Source organism: Calypte anna, chromosome 2 (genome assembly GCF_003957555.1).
Source record: "Calypte anna isolate BGI_N300 chromosome 2, bCalAnn1_v1.p, whole genome shotgun sequence".
Taxonomy (NCBI): Eukaryota; Metazoa; Chordata; class Aves; order Apodiformes; family Trochilidae; genus Calypte; species Calypte anna.
Window position 1 is genome coordinate 53,505,398 of NC_044245.1, and position 14,569 is coordinate 53,519,966.

The 14,569-nt window shown below is 34.5% G+C and overlaps 1 protein-coding gene across 1 annotated transcript in view; it reads left to right on the forward strand.

Annotated features, from left to right (window-relative positions):
* ULK4 (unc-51 like kinase 4) overlaps positions 1-14,569 on the forward strand; it is a 205,602-nt gene that overhangs the window by 38,875 nt on the left and 152,158 nt on the right. Inside the window, exons 19-21 of the mRNA XM_030445373.1 lie at positions 2,424-2,495; positions 8,805-8,966; positions 13,572-13,754. Of these exons, the coding sequence (XP_030301233.1) occupies positions 2,424-2,495; positions 8,805-8,966; positions 13,572-13,754 (417 nt within the window). The remainder of the gene's footprint in view (positions 1-2,423; positions 2,496-8,804; positions 8,967-13,571; positions 13,755-14,569) is intronic.

Sequence of the window (14,569 nt, forward strand, 5' to 3'; positions counted from 1 at the left end):
ATAATGTATTAAATATATTAAATAAGATAGAGATTATTTCCTATGAACATTTGATAGATCATAAATGATGAAACACTTAAAATCAAGTTCTGCTATCAAGGTACAGCATGATTCATTAGGTTATGTACTGGATCACAGGTTGCACTATTGTGGCTTAGAAAATGCTGGGGAAAAGTCCCCTGTTAAAGAAGTCCTCTTCAATCCTAAACTCTGATATTACGTGTGTACTTGCATATGAGTAAGATCTGTCAGTCCATCTCTGCATTTTTCTTCTGAACAGAAGCCAAGAGCAATGCACAGGGAGCATGAGCAGACCCCAGAGGGAATGTTCTGTTACTCTTAAGTGAATTGCCTTGAGGGAAAACTTTCAAGTTCTGTGTAATATTTCTATTCATTTCCTGTTGTTTGTGTTACTAGGGTGCAGAACCTAAAGTTCAGTCAAAATCAACCTGGGCTGTGAGCAAAAACTAGGAAGATCCCCCAGTGTTTGGTGATATCTTTACATTTAATAAATGTCAAATTGTGTAGGTACGTTTAGGCAGCCTAATTAAGAATGGTGCTAAATTTCATACACCTTTGCCTTTTTTACAATTTCTAACCAGAGACTAAACCTTGCAGAAAGTCATTAGTTAGTCTGAGGAATGAAATGTTTCAGGATGTGCTATTATCTTAAGACTTTCTTTTATAGTACATTTAATATATATGGTTACGGAAAAACTTGTCAGAATTTCTGATTAGATGGGTAAAATGAGAAGCAGACCCATGCCAATTTCAGCACAGGCTGTCATGCTAACTCTGTCATAACACCTAGTGCTGTCCTGCTTTTTCCAGGGTAAGAAGGTTCTACTTTTGCATCTTAGAAAGTAACCTACCATTCTGCTTTGAAGTGTAGCCTGCTTTTTCTTAAACTTATACACTAAGCCTTGGAAAGCAAACTGTGCTTAAATGTCAACATGTTGTTACTCAGATGACTATAACACTGAGAAATTATGTTATAGAAAATACATCCACAGTTTAATTTTGTGGTAGGTAGGTAGAATGTAGTAAATCTGGTGTCTGTCAGATGTCAAACAACTATGATTATTATTGCCTGTATATTACTTCCAAGGAAAATTTTATTAGGAGGTGTGGAACAAGGCTAGCAGAAAGAAAGATTAAAAGAATGAGAGATTTAACATACTAATTTTCTCTGATACATGTTGCAAGTAAAGTTTTATTTATTTTCAGTAAAGAAAGGAACATAATTTTAGAAGGCGATTCAGTAATAGTCTTTGTTGCTAATGTGCCATGATTTAATTAAGTTCCTGACATTATTACATCATGTGTGTTGTACTAATGTAGGCCAGTCAGAAATCAGGAGATTCAGAATTCAGTATGATTTAGTTCTGCATCATTAGCACCCACCTTACCATCCCATGTTTTTTATTAAAACAGTTAATTAGAAAGCTAAAAATAATTTACCAATATAATCAATAGAGCTCAAGAAATGTATAATTTCTGAAGGAATTATTTCTTATTATCTTTTGTCTACTTGTTAAGACAAGGCTACACATTGATTTCACAGCTTATCATCTTCAAACTATCCAGTGCCTATTATTTCTCCTCCTCAGAGGAGGGCTTTTTTTTTTTTCACTTGCTAATATCTCTGTGTTACTCAAGACAGTTATTACCAGATATGTACAGTGTTCCTAGTTATGGAGGGGCTTTTAGTTAAATCTTTTTTTAATTAAATCCAAGTGTCCTCTTTTAAATTTGAAGTTTTGCAGTTGGCTACTGGGGGGCAGGTGGGACAGAAGTGGAGTTCAGTAACTTCTAATTAAAGAATCAAACCCCTAATTCAACTAGCAGTGAATTAGGCTAACAGGGTGATTTCAAACAAAGATCTTTGAATAGTGTTGATAGGTACTAAAGGTTTCATACAGTAAGTTTTATGAAACACTTGGTATCTCTGTGTGTGTATGTTTTTTTCTCAAATTGAAGTTCATTGATTTTTAAGTTGTCAGACACAAGTAATTTTGTTTGGTATAATTAAATAATACTTAAAAAGAAGTATTATTACTTTTAACAGTCAGTTGCCTCTGTAGTAATCAAAATGATTGAGAGGAATGCAAGAATATTTTATTATTTGTGTGAATTAGAAGGAAGCAATGAAACCCAGAAATACTGGGGCAAATTCTTTCAGGGATTTTGGAGACTATTTAAATAAGATATTATTTAACTATTTACATAGAACATCAATTTCTGTAATGCACATGAAATAACCTGAGATAGTAATACTACTCTGCAATTTAATGTATTTTCTAGCATATGTTAATTTGAAATGTGTATAATATGAACCTTATTAAGAATATGTTTCCCATTTTTTAGATGAGATAATTGTGATTTTTAAAATCTAATATTTTATACCATTGGCTTGATTTTAGGAGCACCCTGGAGTATGCTGGGCTGTTCCCTCAGCTACTTACACTGTGCTAATGAGATGTCTTCGGGAAGGGGTAAGACTCTTTCATTGTCTTCAATAGAATTTCTCCACTGTAATAACCCTTTAGGTATTGTGTGAAGATTGTAGCCTGCAGCACTGCAGTACCTTGTCATCCAAGTATTGCTCCTGAATTTAAATTCTTTTGATTAAGACCATGACATAAGCTGAAGATTAGTGCAAAAATGCAGCGTTGTTCTATGTATGAAAAAAAAATTCTGTATTTTTTTGAAATAGGACAGTAAATATAAATTACTTTTAGTAAATATGGAATATATTAATGCTGTGGTTTTCTTTTGAGAAAAGTTCTGAGAGTTTGTACTATCCTCTTGCAATCTGATTTTTGCACATCTTTCATGAATCTTTGAGCAAGATTCATTTTTAACTTTGAAGAGGCTGATACATAGTTGTAGAAAAGTGCATTCTTAACATTCTGGGTTGTTAGCAATTTTTTGATGGCAAATAATAAAAATTAGTTTTATTCTTGTACTTATGCTATGCTGTGTTTTTCATTTTTCTTGGTAGTGACTTAGCTGTGTTAGAAAAAGGGAAGAAAAACATGCATATAGTTCCAATTTGTAAAATGAAAAAGAATTAAGTAGATGTTTGGCATTTACTGCTTATATGAGACCACTTGACTTTATTTTTGCCCAAGGCAAAGCTCAAGGCAGAAAACGTGTGTGAGGTTGCTGGAAGGAGGAAAGCAAAAGGATTTATTTATTTATTTATTTATTCATTTAGTTATTTATTGTTGAGATCTTTAATGCCTACAGATTGTGAGTAATAGAAAGGGAATCTAGGTACATTTTGGTGTCCTCAAACCTTTAGGTGATCAAGAACACACAACTGTGTTTGTATTGTGGTGTTTTCCCAGCTCTTACTTGGAGTAAGATGTCATTCTAAGGCACACTGGTGACAAGCTGTTAATTAAAAATTTTGTAATGGAAGACTTGCTATTTCTGAATGTTCAGTGTAGAGATATCCATAAGACACTAATTTGTTTCTTTCTAAAATCAATTCTTAGTTCTGAAACATGTAAAAAAAATTCAATTGTTTATCGTAATATATTCATCTTCAAAAAATAACACAAAATAGAAATACATTTCCCACACAATAGTTTGAATTAAATTTAATTAAGTATAAGCTTAGTTATGTGTAGGCTAACCAAGCACAGCTGTACATTTCTATGGTTTCTATTTGTGAAGATGCTCAAGGTTTGTAATCAAGTATCTGAGTACAGTGCAAATGTAGTAATACCGATTGCTGTGCCTCATTTGTAACAGCCTCAAATTTCCAGAACTCCACCATCTGAAAACTCAAAATTATCCATAAATATGTAAAATACTTAACAGCGTATGAAAATTGAGAGATAAAATTATACCCATTACTATTAAATTTTACAATTTCTTTTGCTGTTTTCCCTCCATTTTTGTAGCAATCCTCTTCTTCCTCTCCATAACTTTTACCAGCCACTCATATTTCTTGAAAAAATGTTCTCGCAGCATCTAAAATTAGATAGTTAAAATCATATTATTGTCAGACTTCCATTGGCAAGAGGGTTTTTATATGGAAAGAATAATGGGAGATTAAGTTTTTTGTATCAGTTGTTTTGTATCCAGGAGTGTAGGAGGAATGAACAAAGATGGAAAAACAGGGAGAGAAAGATTTTATTCAGTCTATGGTGTCCTTTTTGAATATTTTTGGATTTATGTCAAAACATTTAAGTGTAGGACTACTATAGTTAGATGCATTCAGATAACAGTATATCAGTCTCTTCAGACTGTCACATTTTTTATTGAAAAAGTAGATCTTGCAATCTTTAGCAGTCAAAGTTACACACAAAAAATTATTTCATGAATTTTTCTGAAAACATCTGTGTGTTATCATCAAACTGAAAATATAGCCAGATCTTTGAGAATTTTTCTGGTTTGTTTTTTTTTTTTTTTTTTTTTTTTTTTAAAGAAGCTGTAAAACTGTTGAATACTTTAGGATGGAATAGAACTTTGGAGGTCGTCTAATCCAGCCTGCTCAGAGCAGATCTAAGTAGCTCAGATTGCTCAGGGATGTCTATTTGATTCTTGGATGTCTCTAAGAATGGAGATCCCACAAACTTTCTGAGCAATGCCTGGACAACCCTCATACTGGAAAAGTGTTTCCCCTCTGTGTGATTGGAGTTTGCCATGTTACAGCTTGTGGCTATTGCATCTTGACCTACGGCCATGCACCTTGGAGAACATCTATCTGCAATTTCTCTTTATCCTTTAATCAGGTAGTTGTAGACAGCAATAAAATCTCCCCTGAATGTTCCTTTTTCAAGGCTAAACAGCTCTCTCAGCCTTTCCTCATATGTCATATGCTCCAGCACTCTGGCTTTTCTCCTGGATTGTCTTGACTACTATCAACATTTGAAGATGTGTGCTCCCTCACAGTGGTGCCCACTGGCTTCCTCAGCACATTTCTTTGCATCCTCTCTGGTACAATGGACTTACACACACGTCTGGTTTGCTTAAATGTCCCCTACCTTCATCTTCCTGTCCTGTAGGTATAGTTCACTCTCTCAGATTTTGCTGTTTGTCACACAGGTATGGCAGAGCAGTAAAGACTGTCAGAGAAGGCACTGACCTCCTGAGCTTTTTCTATTTCCTTTGGCTTCATTTCATTCAACAGTAAACTCAGTTTTTCTGGAGTCTTATTTTTGTTACTGATGTACAAATAGAACTCCTTCCTGTTGCTTTTCAAATGTCTTGGTTTCAAATCAATGTTCTTTGCTGCTAACACAATACACTGGCTCTAATGTGGGGTGGGTTTTGTTCTGGGAGTTTTTCTTGTCTTTTTTTTTTTATTTTATTTGTCAACTTCTCATTTCTCTGATAGCAGGCAGAGCTGCTTTTTCTGGCCAGTGAATTGCTGACAGTGTTCAGTGGCTGATATTCAGATGTGGCAGAGGAGGATATGAATGGCACTTCCTACCCATCCTTCTGCTGTGAAATAGGGCATAACAGAAATAGTTAGAACAAACAATCTAGAATATTTAAAGGTCTGACTCAAAAATAAGATTAGGTTCTCTGTAAAATTTTTTAAATTTTTTTTTTACCCAATTGTAAAAAAATGGGTATGTAAAGCCTGAAAATATTGTCTAAACTTGCCTTCGCTGTGCTTAATGTTATTTGACTGCATCTTAAGGTCTTAGTTGTTGTATTTCTTTATTTTACATTGTAGCCTATTATCTGCTATTTATTCAATAAATGTCCCTGAATTATTATTTACTAAACATAAGTAAACTTTGTTTTCCTACATTAGTAGTTAAGAAACTTACTTACTTTTAATTAAATATAATTTTAATTAAATAATTTTTTTTTCCTAAGCTTGTTTACTTTTAGCACAGTCTGTTTTCTCAAATTAATATTTGCATATGGCCTCAGTGTTTATCAAAAATGGCAAACTAACTTTTTGTAATAGATTGGTAATTACCAGAATATGGTAACTATATGCCTTATTAATACTTGTAGTTTTTATTGCCAGTTAAGAAGCTTTATTTGATGTATTTAATAAGAATTAAAGAAAATAAACCCCATTTTTGTCATTCAGTACTATAGTTTATAAAGCTTTAAGCTTTGTAGGATAAATTGACTGTCCTTCAATTTCATTATGAACTGTTCTGAAGTGTACTTGCATCTCTGGGGTTTTATAAGATTCATCATAATCAGAGCGGAATTGTCCTCTGAAACAGAACAGTAAAGCAGGAAGGAGTTTAAAATGTTCATGTGTCCCTTTTATTTGCTTGTGAAGGAAAAAAATATTCAGAAAATATAGGTAGTATTGTTTCCACACTTCTATACCTGAAAATCTTACAGCAGGAGAAGATGGGGAAATTTTTTTATACATAGGGGATCACAAGTTCACATTTCCTACACTCCAGTTCTGTTAAGGTGAAAAGGAAGTTGATTTTCATTGTAGGCATGATGTTACAGTTTTAGTTATAGTTATAGTTATAGCTAGTTAGCTGCTATATGAGAATGTATTTAATCCACTTGGTGACCAGTCACCAGTGGTGTTCCCCAGGGCTCCATTTTGGGGCTGGTCTTGTTCAGTATTTTCATTAATTATCCAGGCAAGAGGATTGAGGGCTTCCTCAGCAAGTTTGCAGAGGACATCAAGTTGGATGGGAGTGTTGATCTGCTTGAGGGTAGGAAGACTCTGCAGAGGGACCTGGACAGGTGGGATTCAGTAATGCCAAGTGCCGGGTCCTGCATTTTGGTCACAACAATGGTGTGCAATGCTACAGGCTTGGGGAACAGTGGCTGGAAAGCTGCGAGGCAGAAAAGGACCTGGAGGTGTCAACTGACATGACACCCAGCTGAATATGAGCCAGCAGTGTGCTTAAGTGGCAAAAATGGCCATTGTCATCTATTATCAGCTGTACACTTATTATGATTAATTAATGGTTTATTATGCATTTATTAAGTGTTTCTGCCTGCTTAAAGTATCAGTGGATTCCCAGCTGGCATTCCTAGTCATTACTTCATATATGACAGCTTTAACTTGACTATTAACACTTCAGTTATGGATTGGATTTTAAGTTAATATAGTTATTTTGATAAATCCATTTATTTTTACTTTAACTGGGCCAAAAAACCCCAGACTGAAATTCAGAAATATAATTAAAAGGAAAATAATAAAAACTAATATTAGATATAAAAAGTTTTGAGAAACTTAATTTTGGCAAATATATTTGTGTATTATGTCTTCAGTAGATTGAAATGATGGAATATATTGCAGTACTAACATCTGTAAAAACAGAAAAGCCTAAATCATCCTTGGTTTCATGTGTGAAGAAAGACCACAAAAATCAATGAAGTTTTATAAAATAGTGTAGCTGGTTTATTTGGGAGTTGACTTCAGTATTTCTTTTGAGTAGAGCTGTAGTTCTTTGGAAGAACAGGAAGGATTAGCATGAAAATCATGAATACAGCTGCTTTTTAACAGCATTATACTAGAGTTTCCAAATATTTCTACATCAATGTCTATATTTTAGAATACTTAAGTCAGTAAAAGGAAGAGTGGATATTGAAGGTATTTATAATGAATGTAAGTTCTGCCCTTCTGGAAGGCTTTTTTAATGCTTTCTGAAAGGTTTCATTATCAATGCTCAGAGTTGTTGGCGGTTCTGATTGTGAAGATAAATGTCAAAAATCCAAAGGTTAGTATGATAATGTGGAGATTAGTTTAAGGAAAGAAATCAATTAGATATTATGATGAATTATTTGTGAAGCCAAGCTATGAATTCAAGAATGCCATTTAAGACATTGTTGAAAGAACCTGACTCATTCGAAATCAAAGACTGAGATAAGGTGAGGCAATACACAGCCAAAAAAATCACCAGCTATGAGGGAAACTCTGCTTTTAAGTGAAAGCAAAATTTGGGGAAAAAAAAAAAAAGTGAGATGAGGGAGAGAAGAGGGAGAAAGTAGGGACTCTGCTTTTGAGTGATCTCTATTAGTTCAAATCCCATTGGAGTACTTAACAGTTCTTTTGAGAAAGAAATGCTTCCATGTGATGTTCATGGTGTGCCAATGACTGGTGATTATTCCAACATGATGGGGTTTATTTCTTGGAGACATAGCAGTATGAGTAGTGCTGTGTAGATATTAAAATTACATGTACAAATCTTTCTACAAATTCTTTTTAAGATAAAATTATTTCATTAGTAGTAAATATAAAGAATTCAGAATTCCTTACAGAAAATTAGGAACTGATATTAAATGGTTTATCTTCAACATTGGTCAGGATTGTCTGCTACAGAAGAAGAAGAGAAGAGAGTTCTAGAATGATTTGCAAGAAGGCTTTTTCTTTATCCTGGGTAGTTGTTTGCTTTTCCAAATAAAAAGGTTTTGATGTAATGTTTTTCTTTTTCTGAATGTAATTGTCTGACTCATAATCTTGCTATCTAGAGGCTGTTGTTGTGATGAGTTTTGATACACCGACATTCATTGATAAAGCACTGATTCTGTAACACCTCTAACATAACAACATCTTGTCATTTTTAAGTGACTACATTTAATTTGGGGTGATAATTTGGAGCTGAATGAGTTTTTTATTAAATTATAATTGTAATATATTGTCTTTGTAGTAGAAGAGAAAGTGAGAGGAAATATTATCCATAGATGTAACTTTGTCACAAGCTGAGGTTTCCCATTAAACGTTTCAAATAAAATTAAGAAACCACACCAAGAGAATACATGTGAACATAGGCATTAGTTTAAAAAGAAATGAGAAACATAAGAAATATTTGCATATGAGTTTTCCTTTGCTCTCCTTTCTATAGGAAGACAAGGTGGTGAATCATTTGGCAGCAAAGATAATTGAAAATGTTTGCACTACTCCCTCTTCCTGTGCACAAGGATTTATTACAGGAGAAATTGGACCTGTCTTGTGGTATCTTTTCACACATTCTACTGTGGATTCATTGAAGATAACTGCTGTTTCGGTAAGGAATTTCCCTTCCTGATATAGAAATACTTTGGGGTTTATTTTGAAAGGTATTTTAAATGAAAACTGAAATAGTTTTGAGTGTGTTTTCTATACGTATGTGTATTTATATTTCAGATTGCAATAAAATGTATTTATAAATTTTCTGAAGTCAAAAAGTGCAAAAAGTTACAGTCCACTGCTTATGAAAAATCTTCGTAATTCATCACCTTCTGGTGGTGATCATGTTATACTCTCGGTCCTCAGCCTTTTTTGAGATCTCAGAAGATCATTTGATCTTCTCAAGGCTACAAGGTCAAGTTTAACCACTGAAAGATGTTTGTCATAGTATTTATGTTACAGATAGCTAGCCTCTCTTAAGCACCACTGGAATTGCCTTTTTTCCATAGCATCTAATGAGAAGAAAGTCTTTATGCATCTAGATGAGAAGACAAGTGAAAATTTTTATGAGGAAGCTACAAACTGATGAGCTTATTGTAGCCTAGTTTATTCCTACTTTTTTTCTTTTCTTTTTTTTTCTTTCTGTGTCCATTAGCAGCTAACATCGCTTACTAGTCAATGAGGCTTTTTTAAATGCTCAATTCATTTGAACAGTGCTGGCACTTGCAATCTCTTCCAAGCGAGGAGAATGGAAGTATCATAGGTTTTGAGTTCCTCAGTTCGTTGGCCTCTTGTCACTGCAATTATGATTTAGCAACCTGATCTTTGTGTAGTTTTTGCTATCCAGGGATGTTAAGTGGCAGGTATAGTAAGTTACCATATTTATACTGTAGTTCAGAATTGAAGCATCTGACACTCCTGAGCTGGCATTCATACAGCTAGCAATGATATTGGTTTTACCAAGCTCTTACCTCTGGTTTAAAAAAAAAACATTATTTCCCTTTATAACACAAATTCAAAGTCTTAGTTTTCAAAGCTCATCAGTCCTTAAGGTCTACATTAGAAATCCTCTTACAGATGACAAAGCAGTGTGTTTTAGGATGTCATGATAGTTGCAGTTACCAGGATTCCCAAGAGAAACTTAGCTGATTTGTGGGACCACCTTTCAATGGCAGTTGTCAAACTAAATTAGAAAGATGCCTTGTTATTATTCTGTTAGCTTTTTTTTGTCAAAATTTCTTAGGAGTGCATGCTTTATTGTTGTGACCACTGTTTTAAAGTGATGACCAATTGGTGCATGCACGCAGTTCTGCTGAGGCAAAAATTTCTTCAACATCTTGTGCAAATCTGGTATAGGTGTACATATAGAGGATATAAGTAAAAAGTGTGAAGGCAGTAGTAGTAGTTCCTTTGGGTAGTTACTGAGGTTTTAGTTATGCCAGAGGTAGGACTTGATTCAGACTAACATACTGGAGATTTTGAGTGAAAGTAGCAGTAGGGAATACTGTAAGAATCTATATCCTTGGTCCAACACTTTTGTTTCTCGTTTTTCTGTTCTTCATGGAAATTACCACTATCTATGTAGTCCATTCCATCTCCTTTTTCCAGACAGATCCTATCACACAAGTGTGCTTGGGTCTGAGTGTGTTCCTGGATTTTCCCCTCCACTGTTTTGGACACTGTGTCCTTTATCAAAAGTCTTTGGTTTAATTATTTTATACTGCATATGAAGACAATTGGACAAGGAAGCTTCTAAAGTAGGGTGTGCTAAGGTGATATTTATTCATTTTGCTGCTTTGTAGTGAAACACTGAAGTAACAAGAGAGTGACCTTATTTGTTGGACTTATTATTCAATGCACAATATAAATCATGGTTAAATCTTAATACTGCTGCAGTATTTAGGTATATAATCTCTAAAAAAATCCCCAACCAATCATTATTGAAATGTAGTGCAGGCAGAGGTTTTACCAGATGAAGCTTATAGGGATTTCAGTAACATAATAATTTTTAAAGTAAAATACTGATGTATTCTCTAGCTATATTGCCTTGTACAATTTATATGTTCACTACATTATTGCTATAAATATGTAGGTATCTTTATTCAGCACAACATAAATTGGAATTGTCAGTGCCTTGTTGTATTTTATCATGCAGTCATTTCTGCCTTGTTTGAATGTATCTTGAAGAATTTATTCTTAAATGACATCTATATTCACATGTGAAAATACATTTAAAGAAATGCATGTCTCACACCTTTACCTGGAGCAAACAGGCTGTCTTCAGAGTATTTCAGCAGTAAAGCACTGTGGAATTTTACTTGTGATTATTTCAATCTAAATCTTTTTATCATTTTGATAGTCTCAGAGAAGAAATAATTCTGTGAGATGTCAAAGTGACATTCTGACAAGCTTAGTAACAGGAAGAATATTTTCTTTCCAGTATACAAAAATGTTTTTAAAAAAACTTTAGAAACAATTTTAATTTCACTTCTAAGAGACAGATGGCATTTTCTGCTGAAGAAGGAATTAAAAAAATATAAGCTACTTAAGTGGAAACATTTGAGAAAGCTCGATACAATCTTTTGGAGGGCTGTGTTTTGTTTTGCTTTCTTTTCTTTTTTTAAATAATGGGTGCTGAACAGTTTCTTTCACAGATTTGGATATTGCAGATACATTAATGTATTCATTCTCAAACTTGAGAGAGTCATGGAGTACATCCTGAGAAGATGAGTGTTAACCAGCCACTGTATGGCATCTTACACCAGAAGGCAATGGATAGGGCATTGATGATCATAAAAACTTAAGAATATCTCAAGTTGGAAAGGACTGCTAAGGATAATTATGCTAGCATTGGAGCTGCTGGGAGAAAAGGTGCTAGGTAAGACTGTGCAGAAAGCAAGGACAGAGAAGCCAATTCCAGGAGAGATTTTGCCAATGCCTTACTCTCAATCTAATTGTTTCATGTTCCAAGACTTCTGCTAAGAGATGGTGGTGTGAGCCTTACTCTTCCCTTTTATCATTGGTTTCTGAATCCGGTTCCACTATCTTTGATCTTGGTGGGCTGGAGCTTTCCTGCTGTCTCCAAAACTGCAATATAATGCTAGAAGACAGCCATGACTTTCCTACCAGGTTTGCCTGGGTGTCATCTAATGGTCTGGTTACAATGGTCATCCTTTTTTGACGGGGTTGATAGCAGAGAACCAAGGCATTGCCAGGTCTGCATACACCATGTTAGGCCACTGGGTTAGCTCCATGTTTATTTGACACAGTCTGTCTCTATGTCACAGTAGTTCCCTGGAAATTTGACCCTCAAAGATAGGTTTAGTGAACCCACATACCTTCTGTCTACTCCTTTTGGAAACTCAAACTAGAGGTGAAGGGCTGAGTTGTGTCCTTGGAGAAATAGACCATGCTGTTCTAAGAAACTGAGATTGTGTGTCTGATCTAAAAGAGGGAGGAAGGAGGAGATGGGGGGTAAAAAGAAGCAGAAATAAAAAATAAAGGCTGCAATCTGTGTGGTTCCTGGACCAGAAAGGACAAGGAAGAGCAGGAGCAGAGAAGATAAACAGTGTCAACATCTTGTCTGTTTAAAAATCATAAGTTCTTTATTTATTGTCTTTTATGCCTTCATTTTGGGCTTGTTTTGTATTTTAGTGTGTTTTGAGTAATGTTTCTAAGGGCACTGGTGAACTTTGCAGTGTCTGAGGTTTCTACATGGAAACTTTTTTCTCTGATGATTGTATTGTGTTGGTATAATTGTCTAGTTTCTCTAAAATGAGAGACCTCAATATTGAATGCACACCATGTAAGCAGCAATTTCTAAATATAGGTGGTCTGAAAAGAACAAAAAATGGTAATATTGCTTATTTTCACAGAAGAAAGTAATTTTCACAGAAGAAAGTTGCATTCACGGTTTTTCCGGAAAACCAATTCTGATTTTCACATGACTCAAATAATTGACATAATCTGTTTTCCTATCATAACACCACATTCAAACTAAAGAAACGTATCCTCTACTCTGGAGATCGTTTGGTTACGTTTGTTATATAATAGCTAAGCTAATATACATAGAACAGATTTGTGTTCACTTCAGTAGTCAAGTTAGTATCTACATTTTTTGTTAGAATTGTTTTAATCACTAGTATTTGTAAATCAACAATTTGGAGTATTGTCTGCATGCTTACTATACTATACACTGTTCCTTAGCAAGTATCTGGGTCTAAAGATGGACTTTTGGTAAGTGAACTGCAGCATATGAGATCATGGTTCATGCTCAGAGAGAGAGAAGAAAGATGCCCACCTTTATGAGTGACTAGAATTTCTGTGGTGTGTGCCACCTCTCTATTCTCTGCTGCTTGTGCCCCTTTCTACTATGGTGTTAACTGAGGCTACCTACATTTTCTGCTGATAAAAGAGTCAAGAGTGGACTCTGCTGTTTTGTTATTATTATTCTCTAGAGGGGAAGAGTAGTGGGAGTGTGTAATGTTGACGTACCAAATAATTCAGTTTCAGCTGCATGGAGTGTATAGCAAAACATTTAAAAGAGTTCCAGGTCTCTTAACAATAAGCAGCTTCTTCTCTTAGTATTTGTCTTATGAATAAAACTGTGTCAATTCTTTATGTTCCTAAACCATTGTAGAAGTCATAACCCATTTTTATTCCCCATTATTTTTCTTAAGGTAATAATCCCATTAACTAACTTTTTTTTTTTCCCACTTTGTAGGCTTTGTGCAGGATTACTCACTACTCACCTAATGCTTTCCAGAGTGTCATTGAAAAAGTGGGATTAACAGCTGTACTGAATTCCTTGGCAAATGGAATATGCAAAATTCAGCAGTACATGCTCACCATGTTTTCAGCCATGTTGGCGTCAGGGATCCATCTACAGAGGCTGGTTCAAGAAAAGGTTTGATTTCAGATTAATCTTGTTCACTACCATGTAATTTCACTAATGAAAAGTTAAAGTGGGCTCTGTTTTTTGTGCTTTCAACTCAGTGACAGTTACAGAGCTGAACAGCAGAAAATGAGCAATGAACTTGTATTTTTATGTGCTTAAATGCAATTTTTATGTGCTTAAAATCTAAATGAGTTATATAGTTGGTTTTTTTTAACTCTCACAGAAATTTGCATTCCCAGATAGATCTGATGTAATTGATTTTGATTTATGAGATTGTCTTAAGCCATAGTAACCCCTCCCTGAAGCATTGAAGTATTCTTGCTTTCCAGAGCATGAAGACTAAAAATTGTCAGATATGCTTTGGCTTGTAGATGCATGTGTCTATTTTGTGGTTGCCCTGTGCTTGGTCTGTCGAGTTCATTTATATTAGCAGGCAGTGTTGCATTATACATACTCTTTCTGAGGCTTTACAGGGTTTCTTAATGTAAAATCTAATGGTTTGTTGGCTCACTCTTACACTCATGTTCCTTTTCTAGTCTCTGCAAAGATATATAGTTAATTGTTGCAAAGGCTCTCTATAATAAACTGCATTCAGGGTTGATTTTTAGTTTCATGACAATGAAGTTGCCTTTCAGTTATTCTGTCAGCAAAAGAGGGAACTTGAATAACATTTTTTCCGTTAAAGATGCATCACACAGTGGGATTTTAAACTTTGTATGCAACATGCAGGAAGTCATTATTTCTTACTTCTTGTGGTTTATCCTCTTTCTATCGACTATTTTAGTAGTACACTACTTTCTCTGTAATCCTTTTATTCATGAGAA